This window comes from Trypanosoma conorhini, assembly GCF_003719485.1.
Source record: "Trypanosoma conorhini strain 025E chromosome Unknown Tco_14.4_contig_00060, whole genome shotgun sequence".
NCBI classification, from domain to species: domain Eukaryota; phylum Euglenozoa; class Kinetoplastea; order Trypanosomatida; family Trypanosomatidae; genus Trypanosoma; species Trypanosoma conorhini.
Genome location: NW_021704146.1, coordinates 1 through 16,121, shown reverse-complemented (window position 1 = coordinate 16,121; position 16,121 = coordinate 1). Strand labels below are relative to the sequence as shown.

The following is a 16,121-nucleotide window of genomic DNA, read 5'->3' as shown; positions in this document are numbered from 1 at the left end:
GAATACGGCGCCGCCGTCGCACCGTTCTCCCTCTATTGCTGTCCTGTGGGCTCTCTTACTCGCAACTAGGTATAACAACACCCTCGCTCTTCCTTTACTTGGCTGGCCCTCCCCACACCGCCCTCTGGTGCTCAGCGAGGAGCGTAATAAAGACAAGGCTGCAACGCAAAGCCTCAAAAAAAAAATTCGAATCATAAATACAGCAGCGGCCAGCGAGACGCAGACAACAGAGGCGAGCGAGCAAACGGCATAACTGCACTGTAAATTTTACGGTGTATGAACGTCGTTAGAGCAAGACTCACATTCTTTTTTTTTCCATTACTGTTTATTTGTTAGTTCGTGTTTTCTCTCGTTTTAGTTATTCGATTTAGCGGCTGGGGCAAAAGCGAGGAGACGGCATCAGACACTACTACCACGACTACTCAGATACCGCCAGCCCTATCTCGCTCCCTCCCACATCCTATTTGTTTCTCTTTATTTGTAATTACACCCGTTTCTTTGCACCTCTGGGGCAAAGTTGGGAAAGGCCGGGGGAGGTGCGATTTCGCCGCGCACGCCACCGCACAGGCAGGATGCGGTGGGGCTTAATGCTGCACGTTAAGCAGCTCAAACCACTGGCGCATGGCGTCCGCAATGGCCCCAGGCAGCGTCTCCAGCTCCCGCACGATGAGGTAGTAGGGAAATGGGAACTCCTCCATGTACGCGCGGCGCACCACCTTACCGCCGGCAAACTCCACCAGCTGCATGTCCAGGACGGAGTTCGACTGCACACGACGCAGGCGCGCCTCTCTCTCCGCCTTCAGACGCCGCAGGCGCTCTGCCGGGGTGAGACGGGCGAGGTCCTTCACGGCAAGCGGAGCGGGCGATGAGAGTTCGGGCCCCGGCTGCGCCGCACTCCCCGCCCCTGCAGGAGCCCCGCCACCGCTGACGGCAGTTGCCGCAGTGGGAGACGCGGCCGCCTTGACGTCGAGTAGCACAAAAACGACAATTTGACGATTCTCCTCCGCCCGCAGAAGCAGCCTGCGCAGCTCCTGACGATCCTCCGTGATTTGTCCGTCGCTGATGATAAACATCATCTGCTGCAGCTGCTGTGAGGTGGAGCGCATCTGTCCGTGGGTGCGCTCCCGCGCGGAGTCAAGGTAGTCCAATGAAGTCTCCAGCAGCAGCTTCAGACTAGTTGATTTTTGGGCAAAGGTGATCTCACTGAAGGCGCGTGGGCCGCTTTCACCTGTGAAGGGTTCTTGTAACTCGTGCACAATGCGGGTCTCTTTGCCGAAGCAGGCGATACCCAACTCGCCCACCTCAAGCTGCCGCAGCGCCTCAGCCAGGAGAGCCACCGCACGGCACGACATCACACCGGCATTGTTGCAATGCATACTAAAGGAATCGTCAAGTGCGACCAGAATCTGATAATTACGCTTGTTTGGCTTCGTCCTCCGCAGCCAGATGCGATCCTTCTTAAACTGTGAAGCAATATAGGGAATAATTCGCTTCATGTTTAGACGCTTACCCGTCTTGTAGTCGCCCTGCAGCTTGTCCGCCAACGTGGGGGCGAGAATGAGACGCAGCTGTTCGCAGAGGTGGTGCGACAACCCCTGAACGGCCGCCACTTGCTCCTGCCAGAGCTTGCGGCCGCGACTCATCTTTTCCCCCATAGCGAGTGTGTCTTGCTGCTGGTCCAACCCGTCATCCTCCCCCGCCTCCTGCTCCTCGTCCCTTTCAGCATCCTCCTCCGTGGACGTTTTCGCCGTGACCTTAACGCGCCGCCGGCCCCGCCTCTTGTCGGCATCCTCCTCCGCAGCCTCCTCCTCCTCCTCCCCGTCGCTCTCCTCGTTGAGCGTTGTCTCAAAGGCCGGTTTGCGACGGCGCCGCGACGTGTCCTCTGGCGCCTCACACGCGCTGTCTGCCCCGTCGGACTCCGCCTCCTGCATTTCCGGCAGGTCACGCTCAGCGTCTGTGGCGGGCGCCGGCGCCTCATCGGTGGCTGCCACGCCTTCCCGCTCGCCCTCCTCGTCAAACTCAAACTCGTCGATCGCCTCATCGTCATTGGCCCCTCGCTCCTCCTCATGCTGCTGCCGCTGCGGCTGCTGCTCTGACCGCCTCTGCTTCTTCACGTTGACGTTGCGGTCAAGGTTCAGCTGCTGCGCCTGCTGCTCGTGACGCTGCAACGCGTCCTTAATGGCGCGATACGGATTGCGCGACGAGGCGCTGCGCTCCGTGTTGTCCCGCTGCCGCGAGGGATCGTTCCTCTCCTGCCGCCTCCAGTTTCGTCCGGCGTCGTCGGGCTGCTGATCATCCTCCGGCTGCTGCTCCTGCTCGGCGCCCGCGGCGTCTTGGGGCCGCTGCTTCTCGCGCCGCTCCCCGTCGTCCTTCCGCTCCGTCGCCTCCTCGCCGGTGTGCTCGTCCTGCCGCCCGCCGTGGAACACGTTCTCGTCCGCCCCGTCGCCCTCGCTGGCGCAGGAGGCGGCTTCGTCCTCGTCCTCCTCCCACTCACTGTCCTCCTCGCCGCCGTCGCCGTCGCCGTCGCCGTCGTGCTTCTGCCCGTTCGCTGCGGCTTCGTCCTCGTCCTCCTCCGCGCCTTGCGGGTCTCGCGACGCGTCCCTCGGCTCGCTGCCGCTGGGGCTCCGCTCATCGTCGCCGCCGTCGTCGCTGCTGCGGCCGTCGGTGTCGGCGTCGGCGTCGGCGATGCCGTCCGCGTCCGCCGCCAGCTCGTGCTCGCCCTCGTTGAGCTCCCGCTCCGCCTCCCGCAGCGCCTCCTCGCGGTTCTCAAAGTTGCCCGTCTCTTCGTTGTTCCCGTCTGCGTCATCCTCGTCGCCGGCCGCCTCGTTGCCGAGCGCGTCCTCCGGCACGTCCTCGGCGGCGCCGCCGTCGTCGCTGCTCATGTCGTCGGCGTCGTGCCTGTCCTTCTTCATGCGTTTGCGCTCCTGCGCCTCCTCGCCGTCGACGCTGCCCATCTCCTTCTCGGAGGCGTCGTCCTCGTCGTCGGCGTCCGCGTCTTCCTCAGCGGCCTCCCGCTGCTCCTTCTCTCCCTTGAAATCAGTCTCCACGTCTGCGGCCTTGTCCTCGTCGCTCCTCTCGCCGTCCCTCCCCTGCTCCTCCTCCCGTTCCTCCCGGTCCTTCATGCTCATCAGCTGGTCCTCGTTGTCGATCTGGTCCGTCACGTCCTTCTCGCCGTGGCCGTCGTCCATGCCCGTGCCGTCCCTCTGCTCCCCGTCGCCGCCCTCGCCATCGTCGTCGTCCTCCTCGTCCTGGCCCTCCGGCTTGCAGAAGCCTTTCTTCAGCAAAATGCAGAAGAGCCGGGAGAGAACAAGGCCCAAGTGCGACTGCGCCCGCAACGCAACCGCCGCCCCTTGCAAAAGCGCCTTAACACGCTCAAGGCAGGCGTCGAGGCGTGCCAGCAGTTGCTGCCGAAGCTCTGCGGAAACGCGCCGCTGCTTCACCGAGTCATGCAGCAACGTGTGGACTGACAAAGTGATGCGCTGCGAATGACACTTCAGGTCCCTCAGTGCGGCGGCGTAGTTATGGTACACCGCAGCCGCCCCCACGTTGTCATCATGGGCGCCGCCCTCACCGCCGTCCACGGGACTGGGGAGTGAACTGTCAACGACGACCTCCTTATACGCCGTCTCTAGCTCTTCCAGGAGCCGTTCAACCTTCTCGTGCCACGAGGAAACGTTCTCTGTGCGAGCCCGCTTCGTAGTAACAGCGGCGGCCTCCATTTCACCTGCACGCGCCGATGATGCCAAACTGAGTGCAGCACATAACGCAGAAGCCGAGGCATCGACGCAGCCAATCCCAGTCTTGCACAGCCTGGCGCAAACACCACTCAGTTGCGTGTGCAATGTGGCATGCTGCTCCAAAATGGCGTCTGGTACAGGGACATCGGTGCGCCGCTGAGCTTCTGACGCGAGGCAGAGCTTCCAAAGCTCATCGGTCCCGTGGGATAGCTCCTCAATGGTGCTAGACGCAGGCTGCAGCTCAAAGACTCGCTCCTGCATCAGCCATCGGGTGTTGTGCAGGAAGCACTGCAGTTGGACGCAGACTTCAAGCGACGCGTGCAGCAACTCACCTCCGCCAGTCACGGCGACCTCGTCGCAGGTTGCCACGCCATCCCTCAGAAGGGTGACTTGCTGGAGCACCTCATAGAGAGTGCCAATCAACTCCGTTTCCTCCACCGCAAGCGAAAATAAGGACTCCACGGTGCCTGTGCCGCGCTTTACCTGGGCCCCGCTAAGGTCCTTGTGTGGGTGCCGCTCCGCCTCCCGCATACGCTGCATCCAGCGGGCAAAGCGGTAGTGCTCCGCGGCGGCCGCCTCAACCCGCTGGCCAACGGCAAGATGACCATAGACGCTGCGACACGTCAATAGCGCATTTGTGGAGGCAAACAGCTCCTCCCATGGGGAAACCTGCTCCTCATGCGTGTGAGGCACACCGCTTTCCTCCAGAGTCTGAAAAAGTATTTTCAGTGCCCGCAACTTTTGATTCTGCGGCACCCCTTGCGCCTGCAAGGCCTTCACACGCGCAATAATTTCCTCGGCGGAGTCAGTAAGAAATTGCACCCCCTGCGCCACACAGGTGTGCGCCACGACTGCGTCGTCCAGCTCCCACTCAGAAGCCTCTATATGGATTTGCTTGCCGGAACGAGTTCGCTTGTGACCCGTCCTCAGATGGATGCTCATGGCCGCGTTGTCGCCACCGCTGCTGGCGCGACGCGCCTTGGGCTTTGCCTTCCCCTTCATCTGAAGCGAGGGCAGCACAAACCCCATGGCCGCATCCTCCTCGCAGCGCTGCTCCTCGCCTGCTATGACGCCAAGCACGGGTGTGCGCAGGATCTCGTCCAGCTCCGCCAAGGCACGTCCCATTTTGAGGTGCGACTTCTCCGCTGTGGCCCGCACGGCGTAGTAGGTGGCGTCCTCCCAGCGCATGATGCGCGTGAACGCCTCCATGTCCTCCTCAAGCGGCAACAAGGCAGCCCGCAGCTGTTCCGCCACCAGCGGCAAAAACTGGGAGAAGAAATCCACCAAATGCATCGCAACGTTGGCGAGCGGTGACGCCGATGCGGAGAGTGACGAGGAGGAGGAGGAGGATGCCACGAGGTGCAGGGCGAAGCCCCGCAGCAGACGAAGCCGCACGTGAAAATCGCCGTAGTGCGCCCCCCACATAAAGTCCATGCAGTGGCGGAAGAGCAGCAGACAACGCTCGGACAAGGCCTCGGTCGTCGCGGTGTCACCGCCGTGAACGAGGTCACATAGAGTGAACCACTGCATGCCGGCCTTCAGCTCCCACTCCTCCCGCTTCGCCGTAAAGACTTGTGACCAGCAGTGAAGCTCAAGTCGCCTCCAGCGCAGGACAAACGAAGACAACTTCGTCATGTGCGGTAGAATCGAGGTGTCGCGCGATGCGTTGCGCTCCCACTCATAGCATTCCCGCAAAAGAACCTCGCAGCCTGTCATGACCTTCATGAGGGGTGTGTTGAGTGCGGGCAGGGCGGCAATTCCGTGCGCTATGCGAGAGCAGCGGTGCAGCGAGGGGGTGTCAGGGTACGTTGCTTGCAGCTTCTCCACCGCCTGCATGAGAGCCCGCAGGGAGGCGCTGAAGGCCCGAATCTCCGACGGGGCCGGATCGGTAAAGATGTTAAACCCACTGGCACGCTTTTCCTCCAGCGACACCTCCGTCGGGAGCAGCTCACGCGTGAGCAGCACCGCGCGTGCCGCGAAGCCCCCAAGCAGCAGCTGCTCCTCCGCCGCGGGCAACATCATGCCGGTCTCAGACATGCCGTTGAACCCGAAGCGGTGCAACTCGCGCGAAAGAAGGTCAAACCGTAGCGCAAACGCACGCAGCGCCTTCTCTCCATCAAAAACGGAGTCGTCCTGCAACGCCAGCAGTCTTTCAAAGAACTGATGGTGGGTCTCAAGGAGGTGGCGCACGTGACGCGCCCCTTGCGGGCCGGACAACATGAGACGCGCGTGCCGTCCCGCACGCTCCGCCGAAAAAGACGACGCCGACGGCGGCAGGGCACCCGCAGCCTCCGCCTCGGCTTCGTTGCGGTCCTCCACCGCGTCACGCATGCGGATAAAGTCCTCCTCGTAGTTCGGGAAAAGCTTCTTCAAGGCACGCAGGTGTTTCTCGTCGTCTCCCTCAATGGTGATGGCCTTCTCCGCGTAGAGCACGGCCATCTCCTCGGCACGCCGCTCCTTCGCCTCCAGCTCCTCCACCGTGCGGTAGAACTCGCGGTAGGCGTCGAACAGGTGCTCCACAAACTCCCGCTTAAGGATCCGTGCCGGGATGCCTTGCACCAGCGTCAGGCAGGAGTCAAGATACGCCAGACGGTGCTCCAGTGCGTGCGTCGCTGAGGACGGAAGGGTCACGGACGACACGGCGAGCTGCGGGAAATGCATCATGCGTGCCGCCTCGGACATGCTGAGGAGCGCGTTGCTGGCACCTGAAGACGGCTGCAACTGACAGCTAAGGTGCGCCGCCAACGCTGACACGAGGGCGGGTTCCGCCATGACAAGTGTGACATCTTCGTAGCCGCCGTAGTTGTCTAGCATCTCCGTAAACTGCTGATAAAGCAACTCGCTCCACGTCAGTCGCGCGGCGTAGGCCTCTTGCTGCTTCTCGTACAACACCACGGCAAGACGCTCGTCTGATAAGGCGGTGTCGCACAGCTGGTGCAGCGCGCCCACAAGGTGAGCAAACTTTGCGCCTGACGGGTCGGGTCGAGCAACGCTCTTCCCGGCGGCCTTCAGAAGCAGCGCCTCCTCCGCCGCCAGGAGGTCGTGCACCAGGCGCCGCTGTTGACTGCCACTGCGCAGGGAGACTTCTTCAGACCACTTAAACGCCTTTTCCACGCCCGCGAGACGCCCCAGCTCCGCCTGTGCCACCTCCTTTTTCACCAGCCACTTGTGCATGGGGTCAATGGGGGAGGCGGGGAGGAGGAAGCGGCACTTCAACGCGGCCGCCAACGACACACGCCGAAGCGAGTCCTCTGGAGAGTCCCCTCGATCGTTCGCCAAAAACTGTAGCAGCGGCCAGGCCGCACGCAAGAGCGGGTCCGCGCAGGACCCCTGCGCCCCCGCACGCACCACATCCAACAGCTCCAATGCCAGCGTGGGAGACTTCGTCCGGAGTGCGTTGATTTCCGCCCCACGCGGAAGCAAATGTGGGGCACACAGAACCAACAACGCAATCAGCTCTCCCAGCGAGTTGCGCTCCCACTGCTCAAATGGGTTTGCACCCAGCACCGGCAAGGCGTTGCAAAACCTCAGTAGTTCTGTCACGACCGCCGTGTGGTCATTCAGCTGCGCCCCCATCGAGATCACAGAGACCCCAGCGGCGTGCTTCAACGCGGCATACGCCGCTTTTGTCCAGGCCCCGTGCAGACTGTGACACCCGCTCGCAAGCCCGTGACGTGCAATGAAGTGGGAGGTCAGCAAGGGCACCAACGCGACCCACGCCTCTGCATCACCGCCATCCTGCAGCCGAAGGTTGAGGACCTCCCGCCACAGCGTGACCTCCAACTCGGACAGCGCGTGCAACTTTGTGCAATACAAGTCAATGAACTGACGAACGTCCCTCTGCAGGAGCTTCGCAGACGAGGTGGAAGGAGCCCAGCGCATTTGTTGAAAGCGCTGCACCAACGCGAATTCCGCACGGAAGATGGCGGTATGCCAAAGGGACTTCAGTAAGCTCTCAGTTTGTGACAGGTTGACCGCCTTTGCGGCGGCATTCCACGCGGCAAAGGCAGAACGCTCATCGATGCTCGTAATGTGCGGACGAACAATACTCCTGTGCACAGCGGACTTACTCGTGAGAAGTGGATACGGTAAGTCAAGGTAGCGCCGGAGGGAAGCCAAAAATTGGTCGATCGCCTCTAGCAAAGCCCCGGCCTCAAACACCGTTTGCTTCTTTGCAACGGAACGAAGCAACGCCACGTGTGTCACCAGTGAGACAAAGTTGTCTGCCGTCACCTGAAAGGGCGGATTGGATGCTGAGAGATGTTGCAGCAGGGGAAAAAGGTAGCGGCATATACGCTGTTGCAGACGCGGGACCAAGATGCCAGAGGTGGCCTCCAGCGTCAGGCGGAGAACCTCTTGAAAGGCGCTGTTAAGCACAGGGGAGTCTGAGACAAGAACATGCAGGCCACTCACGCCCTTGCACCACGCGGCGCATGGCCCTAATCTCTGCAGGGCAAGACACCAAAGAGAATCAAGGCTCGCTGAGGAGGTGTGGCCGTACTGCGGGGAGAGTAGCAGCAAGGCGTCACGCATCTCATCCTCCGCCAGGAGCGGCGACAAGTTAGACGAGAGGAACCGAGACCGGGCGGAGGACAACACGTCGCTGGCAACGGTATCCGCAGGCTGCTCCAGCAGAAAAAACAGCAGCAAGTCCCGGAGGGAGTGTTGAACCAGCGCGGTGCCTGATAGGGACACAAACGTCTTTAGCCCTAACCCACTTCGGTGCACACGAATGCGTACCAACGCTGACACCATGTCTGCCTCCTCTTCGCCCTCGCATAGACGCATGGCGGATAGCAGATCCATGACAAGCGGGGAGCACTTCACACAGTGCTCCAAATCCTCAGACATCATGCGATCGAGTGCCTCCAGCACAATCGTCCTGTTGACTAACCAGTGGCCGCAACGATTCCGAATGTACTTGTGAAGAAGCGCGGCCTTCACGTCGTTCAAAGTGGCAGTCATGGGCAACATGGCAGCCGTTTTAATAAGTGTAAACGTGTTTGGTGCTCCCGCCGCCAAAGCATCTGAGAGTTGGGCAGAAATTGGCAGTGCGGAATCGGCATGAAAGCCGCCAATAACAAACTCACGGTGGTAGTTGCCCAGCCTGTCAAGCACCTGAACCATTTTACAGGGAGACACAGCCCCCGCAATCGCAATGCTTTCAGAGGAAGGAATACAAATAGGATCAATGTACACCTCTACTGCACGATTTCGCATGGCGCGTGAAATCTCACCATACTTTGGATCCAGTGTGGCAAAGAGACGAAAGTTTGGATGCGGCTGCACCGTCCGCACCTGCCCCTCCACAAGCCCCTGCTCGTTCACCGAGAGCATCCCGTTTGGCTCCACAAGTGGATTGAGGCGATCCAGCACACTGGCGTTGCAGTAGTTCACGTTGTCCAGGACAAGCCAATGACCATACAGCATGGCCTCCAGAATTAAGGAGTCCCGCCACTCAAACTGACCTTGTTTGCCCTCCACCTGATCAAAGCCGCCAAGCAAATCCACCGTGTCGCAGGTGGCATTCATTGAGAACGTCACCAACCGCGCCCCCACAAGTGCAGCCGCGGTTCGAATACAAAACGTCTTCCCAGCTCCACTCGGGCCCACCAACAGGCAGAATTGGTTTTGCTCTGCACACGTCAAGACGGAACGGATGACTTCAGCCTTGGAGGGAAGTAGCAGTAGCGGGACAGCCGTGTCCGGTGTCACAGGCTCCCGCATTCGGTGCGCCAGAAAAGAGCTCCCAAAGTAAACCGCGTCGTTGGCTATGAGAAAATCAGATTCTAGACTCGCCTGTGCTTCCTCAACGGCGTCGCCAAAGTGGCGTCTTGCCAAGTGATGAACCTTGGCTCTGTCCACGTCCGTGCGCATGCGCTGAATAAATAGGACTTGGATGAACTCGCAAGGCTTATCCAACTTCTGATAGGCTTCCATAAGCTTTGCCCATCGAAGCACGTCACGCAGGTTGAACTCCCACGGGCTCCCACGCATCCCGTATGCACGGTACACCATCACGTCACGCTGAAGTTCCCCCACAAAGTGCACCATATGCTCCAAAACGCCCCTGTCGATGCCAGGGCACACAGCAAAGGCAATGCACAACAAATCCTCCACGTCAAAGGGCTCAATGCGCACTTTGGTGAATCGATTCAAAAAGCTACGAGGCAGCCCTTTACGGCCACCTCCCTCCAACAATGGATTTTGACACGCAAAGATACGAAAGTCATCGGCCGAATGAAACTCCTCACCCAACTCTGGGATGAACACCGCGGAGCGGTGATCCAGTAAGGCATTGAGACCTTCCAGTACGGCCTGACTAGCAAGGTTCAATTCATCTAGGATTACCCACCAACCGGCTTTGAGGGCCTGCAAGAGCACGCCGTCGGACCACGCAAACGTAGGCTCATCGGTTTCACCTGACGAAGGAGAAGGTAAATAGGTACCGAAGAGATCCATGATATCTGTTTGCTCACTCAAATTGATGCGTACGACACGCTTGCCGAAGGCGCATCCCAAGGCTTCCACGATGCTGGTTTTGCCAACCCCCGGGCTCCCCTCCAGGAGAATCGCCTTGCGCACAATACTGGCACGAATCAGCTTGGATAAATTTTGTCGCGTGGAAGGTGCTCCAAAAAAAAACTGTCTCTCCATAGCCGGCGGCAACCTTGGCTCCTCCAAGGCATCAAATAATTCCCAAAAAGGTGTCTGCAGACAACCTGAATCAATCTCGCTGAGTTCCTTGGCCTTTTCCAGACAAAATTCCCGCAATTGACGGGACCCAAGCTCCATTTGCCCTGTACCAATGCCCATACCATCAAGTATAACAGCATCCAGTCCATGCATAAATGCAACCCGGTCATCGCAGTGCGTATGCGCCGCATTCATGAAGGAGACCCAGCCGATAATATCTCGGATGCTAATGTGCTGAGGAGCCCCAGTCGAGGTTATGGCATTGGCAGCAGCACACAAAAGGGTTGCCATTCTTTTCGCCCACGGTTCAAGAGAGGGCATTAACCGCTTTGAGAGAATCAGAGTAACCTCTGCTTCATCGGTTGTAGGACGAACATAGATCTCCGTAAATCGGTTACGCAGAGCTGGCGAGAGTTCCTTCTTTCCAAAGTCTCCACCTGGATTCATAGTTGCAAGTACTCTAAAATTTTCATGTGCAAAAATAACATCGGCGGTACTCTTTTCAGCCAGCGTAACGACCCGTGTTGGCTCTAATACACTATTTAACCTCTCCAGTACGCTATCCTCAGCAAGTGAAATCTCATCTAGGAGAAAGATATTTCCCTGCAGCATGCACTCCACAAGTGGACCGTTGCGCCACTCAAAAAGAGCCTTACTTCGCTGATTAGGAGGTACAGGACGAAGACTTCCCAAAAAGTCTGCAGCTTCACTGTGTTGATGACAGTTTATAATGCTTAGAGGACGATTTAGCAGTGCCGCCCAAATTTGGCAGACGGTTGTCTTACTGCTACCAGTTTCTCCAACTAACAGCACGGGTTCCTTGTAATGCAGACAAATTCCAACCACCGTAAAAAGACGACGCATAGACTCGGTCCATACAATACCAAACTCATCTATCGCTCCGTTCTCCATCAGCCCGTAACAAGCAGCAACATATGGCCAATGCTGGGGGGAGTAAATGGCCTCCTCATTAAGCTCCGTCTTCGTGACAGACTCAATAATATCCTTCACAATTTGACGCTCTTCCGCTTTGCGACACCGTTCAGCCAGTAAAAGAAAGCCATGTTCTGCCATTTCTTGGTAGGTTCCCGGCCGACGCTCCGCCCAACGAAAGAGGTCGCGAGGTGTTATAAACCCATGACGACCAGCAAATATCTGCGAGGCCTGACGACGCAGTTGCAGCGAAACCATAATCTCCACCATCTTCTCCGCAAAACTTGTACAAAGAGGATATCGTTGGCACAGTATTGTACATAACTCCGAGGTTGGTATGTCATCAACGGTCATTTCTAGAAATCGATTGCGGAACGCCCTGGAAAGAAGTTTTCGACCACCATAAATACCTGCAGGGTTTTGCGTGGCAAAGATGCGCAAATTAGGGTGTGGTTTTACTGTCTCTTGAGTGTCCGCCACAAATAACTCACGATTGTCGTCTAGCAAGCGATTCAGTGCCTCAAGAACATCTGTGGGTGCAAGATTTAACTCATCAAGGACAACCCAGTAACCATTTCGCACCGCATCTACAAGGATACCGTCCACAAAGCGAAGTTTTCCACGCTCATCTGAAACATAGTGGCCCACATACTCCTGAATTTCTGTACTCTCATGATTATTTATTCTCACACATTTATGACCAGTAAGTTCAGCAAGATATTTTACCATCGAACTTTTACCAGATGACGTTGGTCCCTCAAGTAACACAGGCCTATCTGCAAAAACAGCTCGGGCAACATTCAACAGATGCCCTCGGACGCTTGTAGTCAAAATAAAAGATTCATCTTTTTTGGGTTCCTCTGAACCAATGGGTAACCATATGTGTTCATACGCAATGTAGTTCCCTTCAGACGGGCAATGAGGCAATGTTGGGTGTGGAGGCTGTTTTCCGGAAAAGATGTTTCGAATTATTAACTGCTCCACAACATTGTGAAACTGACGCTGTAAAGAGGTGGCAAATCCCAACATCAAGCCATCAAATAGTGCCAATGTAAACCCATATTGGGATGTTGCTTTTCTAACATAGGCAAGGGAACGAGTCAGTGTTCGTAGACTGAATGAGGGAGGCCTTGTTTCACCATCCAAGGAGCAGAGTGTCGATTTTGCCTTTCCTACGCAGTCCAAAAAAAAGAGGTGATCTCTTCAGCTTTGCAGTCCGGAGCCAAATGTCCAATATATTCATTAACAACAGTATGGATATCATAACGATCAAAGGGTTCATTAACGTAAAATTCCGTAAATTTGGAGCGCAGCGAAGGTGGAAGATCTTTCTTTCCAACATCTGTGGGTGGATTCATGTTTGCAAACACGTGGAAATTTTTGTGCCGTGCTATCGGTTCACAGTTTCCCTTATCAGTGAGAAACAAGGCATCAACATCTCCCAGTACTGCAGATACTCGTTCTAAAACCTCCGTCGTTGCAAGATTCAGTTCGTCCAGCAGAATCCAAGATCCTTCCCTCCAAGCCTTGACCAAGGAGCCCTCTTCAAAGTGGAAGGCAAACGTCGCTTTTGCCTTCTCCAATGTGTTTAGCAATTTAACTGCTGTTTTCTCCAATAAACACCACTCATTTACCATATCCTCCGAAAAAGGTTGACGGGTATTCTTTAACTTAAACGAATTAAAACCTTTCAATATCTGTTTTACTACAGCTACCCAGGAACACTTCCGCACGGCAGCCTGAAGAGAGTCCAAGAACTGAACATTTCTTGAGGCAGTAAATGTCTGAGAAAACAATTCCACAAATTTATGGTATGCATCCCTTGCAGCGACAGCGACATCTAATGGTTTCCAGCCCCCCATAAAATCACTCGTGTCCGTTTGTTGATTTAGGTTGTGCACAATAAGTTTCTGTCCAAGTTGATCTGCAAGATACTGAACAATAAACGTTTTACCCACACCCGTTTCACCTGCAAGAAGCACATTTTCTTTTGCATCAACAGCCACCGCTATTCTTTCTAAGAGAGACATTGCGTGCTTTGTGGCAGCAAAGGCAACTCGAGTCTCTCGTTCGGTAGTTGTAGAAAGAAAAAGAGGCAGCGTGACGCGACCGACAGTGATGTATTCTCTCGTTAAACTCATTTCCGGCCTATTTTCCTTCACGAGCGACTCCGCAACATTTGATGAAATACCCATGGCATCCGCCAGCAACTCCGTAGCCGAACTTAACGCATTGCCTTCAGGATATCCGGCCAGGATGCAATCAAATGCCTCACGGAACATTAGCTCACGAACGGTTGAGGAAAGAAATCCCCCAAGAGGACCTACTGATACTAGACGTTTGTTCACACGTTTACACCACTTTAGCAAGCATCGCAGTGACACCAGTGGAGCATTTGTGCAGGGGGAAAGGAGCGTGGCCAGAGCATGAACAATATTTATCGGCACAGAGTACAAGGCCTTTGCAACTTCACAAACCTCATCGGGGGGGAGATTTTCCATCACCACGGTGCCCCACAGCTCTGCAAACGGGATAGAATTACTTTTACGCGTGATAAGGGCATCGCCAACTGAACGCAGCTGTTGTGTAGCTATGATTTTAAAGTTCGGATGGGAATGAATACGACGGTTTTTCTCAGGCAGAAACAATGTCGACTCTTCAAGCAGAGAAAGCAACACGGAAAAGACGTCAAATGACGCCAAATCAATGTCCTCCAAAAGAATCCAAAACCCATTCTCAACTGCAGAAGTCAGAGGTCCAGGGATCCACTCAAAAGCGCCAGGAGTATCCGTCGCTGAAAACTTTCCCAGTAAATCTTTGCTGTCAAAGGAATCATCGACATTTACCTGAATCAACGTCTCTTTGGCTCCGTATCTATCCGCTAATGTGTTTGCCAAGAAACTCTTTCCACACCCTATATCGCCCTGGATCAACACTGCATTTGACGAATCCAGAGCAACCTTCAGGTTGTTGAAGTTGCTCTCGCTTGTCGGCGTCAAAATCATCTTCTGTGAATATAACAACAACGCGCATGAAGAAAGAAAGAAAGCACAGAAAGGAAACGAAGATGGAGAAAGCGAGAAACAATGGGCATAACAAAGCAAACGAAACTGGCCCAAATACTGCAGCCAAGCACTCTCAAAGCGGTAGCTGCCTTGAGTATACCCGCAATTTCTACCACTCTGAGAGAACGGAAGAAAACAACAACAAGCCAGGTGACTCTTCATTTTTTTTCCTCTAGTTTTTTCACGCTCATTCTCTCTCACTAGTTTGTCCACTTCGCTCTTTCATTTTTTCCACTACAGGGTGTAACTGCGCCTTCCGGTGAATCATACTTTTTTTCTTTCGCACGCTCTGAAGTCGGCTACATCTCACGTTCCTTAACTCTTCCCCGCACAGAGGCTGTTCTACGGCGTCGAATAAAGGAAGCTTGGCCACTGCTTTTTGCGCCACAAAGGCCGACGACGTTCGCCTTCTTGACGGATCAATACTCAGTGAAAGCATGTACTCGGAGAGAGAAAGCTCTGTTTCAAGGAGTGAAGCTATGGTCCAGGCGGCCTCATTATCTTCTGCTGCCAAACGATCACAAAGTTCCAAAATAATTTTCCTTGGAATATGAACTCCACTCGCCAGCAAGAGAGTTACTACCCTTAATGCGTCTGGATACGAACTTGTGGAGTTGAGAAGAGTGTAGGCAAACTCTTCCCCAGAAAAAAAACCCCGGGAGAGACCTCCAGTATCGTACGAGCAAGACGAAGAAACCATGGGGCATCTTGTGCGTTGAGTTTTGGTGTCAAGTACTCTCAGAGTAGGTAATGGGTTGTACAGCGGCCGTGGTTTGCTACTCTGAAGACTGATAGGCTTTACAGCAGGCATTTGCGGGGTAATGGTTTCCGTTCCGGTACTCGTACAGTATGGAACAAGTAAAAGAGATTGTCTCCTGTTGTTCTCCAGTAATCCAAGCGACGGTATGAGGCCTTCCGAATCATACCCCTCCATAAATCCCACAGCCGATGTAAGAACGTTCAGCAGACTTTTCTCCAATTTCTTGATTGTCAGAAAGCACGATAAAGGAGCATACTTTAGTCGTGAAAGCGACTGTTGTCCACAACCTTGTGTCACTTGCGCCATATAGACATTTTTGTAGCAACTTTTTAATGCCAACATAAGAGTTAAAAGAAAAGAAAAACGTGGCGTGGGAGGGACGGGCAGGGAAGCAATTGCACATGCGGCCAAAAGCTGGGCTCGCCACGCGCGCAATCGCGCCAAAAGAGCCAGTCGCCAATCGCTGAGCCACAGTGCCGCCCTCTCCCCTCCCCGGGGGCGGGGAGGTCAAAGAGGAAAGACCTCATCGCGAACCGAAGAGCCACACGCCAACAGCACGCGAGCGCGCCCCACCCCTTATCCGGTTATTAATGGCCGAAACGGATCGCGCCGCGCTCTCGGGCGGGGGGGGGGGGAAGGGGAATATGAAGGAAAAAAAACAGGGACGACAGAGCAGGCCGCGTCCACGCACCCCAGACGCGGGGCGCCTGAAAGTTTGTTTGTTTCTTTGATTCCTTCATTGGGGTTGGTCTCCCGTTGCGCTGGACCTTCGTCATTTCTTTTTTTTCTGACATTTTTATGTTCTGTTTAAGGTATTGGCGTTAGTCAGTGTTATTTTTGTGAATTTCGTTATATGTATGCATTACATTTTTTGTTTTGTAGTTCTTTCCTTTGTATCGTGCTTATGAACCCCGTTTTTTTTTGTTTAGT

The 16,121-nt window shown here is 55.5% G+C and overlaps 3 protein-coding genes across 3 annotated transcripts, besides 1 other annotated feature; all 3 read right to left on the bottom strand.

Moving 5' to 3' along the window:
• Positions 1-584: 584 nt before the first annotated feature.
• On the bottom strand, positions 585-12,395 carry Tco025E_01725 (MDN1, midasin-like protein; the record flags this gene model as incomplete). The annotated part of the gene is made up of 1 exon (XM_029368662.1): positions 585-12,395. One exon carries the CDS (start codon positions 12,393-12,395, stop codon positions 585-587), a length of 11,811 nt encoding a protein of 3,936 aa, XP_029231226.1.
• A 143-nt stretch (positions 12,396-12,538) lies between these two features.
• On the bottom strand, positions 12,539-14,371 carry Tco025E_01724 (putative dynein heavy chain; the record flags this gene model as incomplete). The annotated part of the gene is made up of 1 exon (XM_029368661.1): positions 12,539-14,371. The coding sequence occupies one exon, from the start codon at positions 14,369-14,371 to the stop codon at positions 12,539-12,541; it is 1,833 nt and encodes a 610-aa protein (XP_029231225.1).
• Positions 14,372-14,400: 29 nt separating this feature from the next.
• Positions 14,401-14,453: a microsatellite.
• A 165-nt stretch (positions 14,454-14,618) lies between these two features.
• Positions 14,619-15,533, bottom strand: Tco025E_01723 (peptidyl-prolyl cis-trans isomerase; the record flags this gene model as incomplete). Its single annotated transcript, XM_029368660.1, has 1 exon — positions 14,619-15,533. One exon carries the CDS (start codon positions 15,531-15,533, stop codon positions 14,619-14,621), a length of 915 nt encoding a protein of 304 aa, XP_029231224.1.
• Positions 15,534-16,121: the final 588 nt, after the last annotated feature.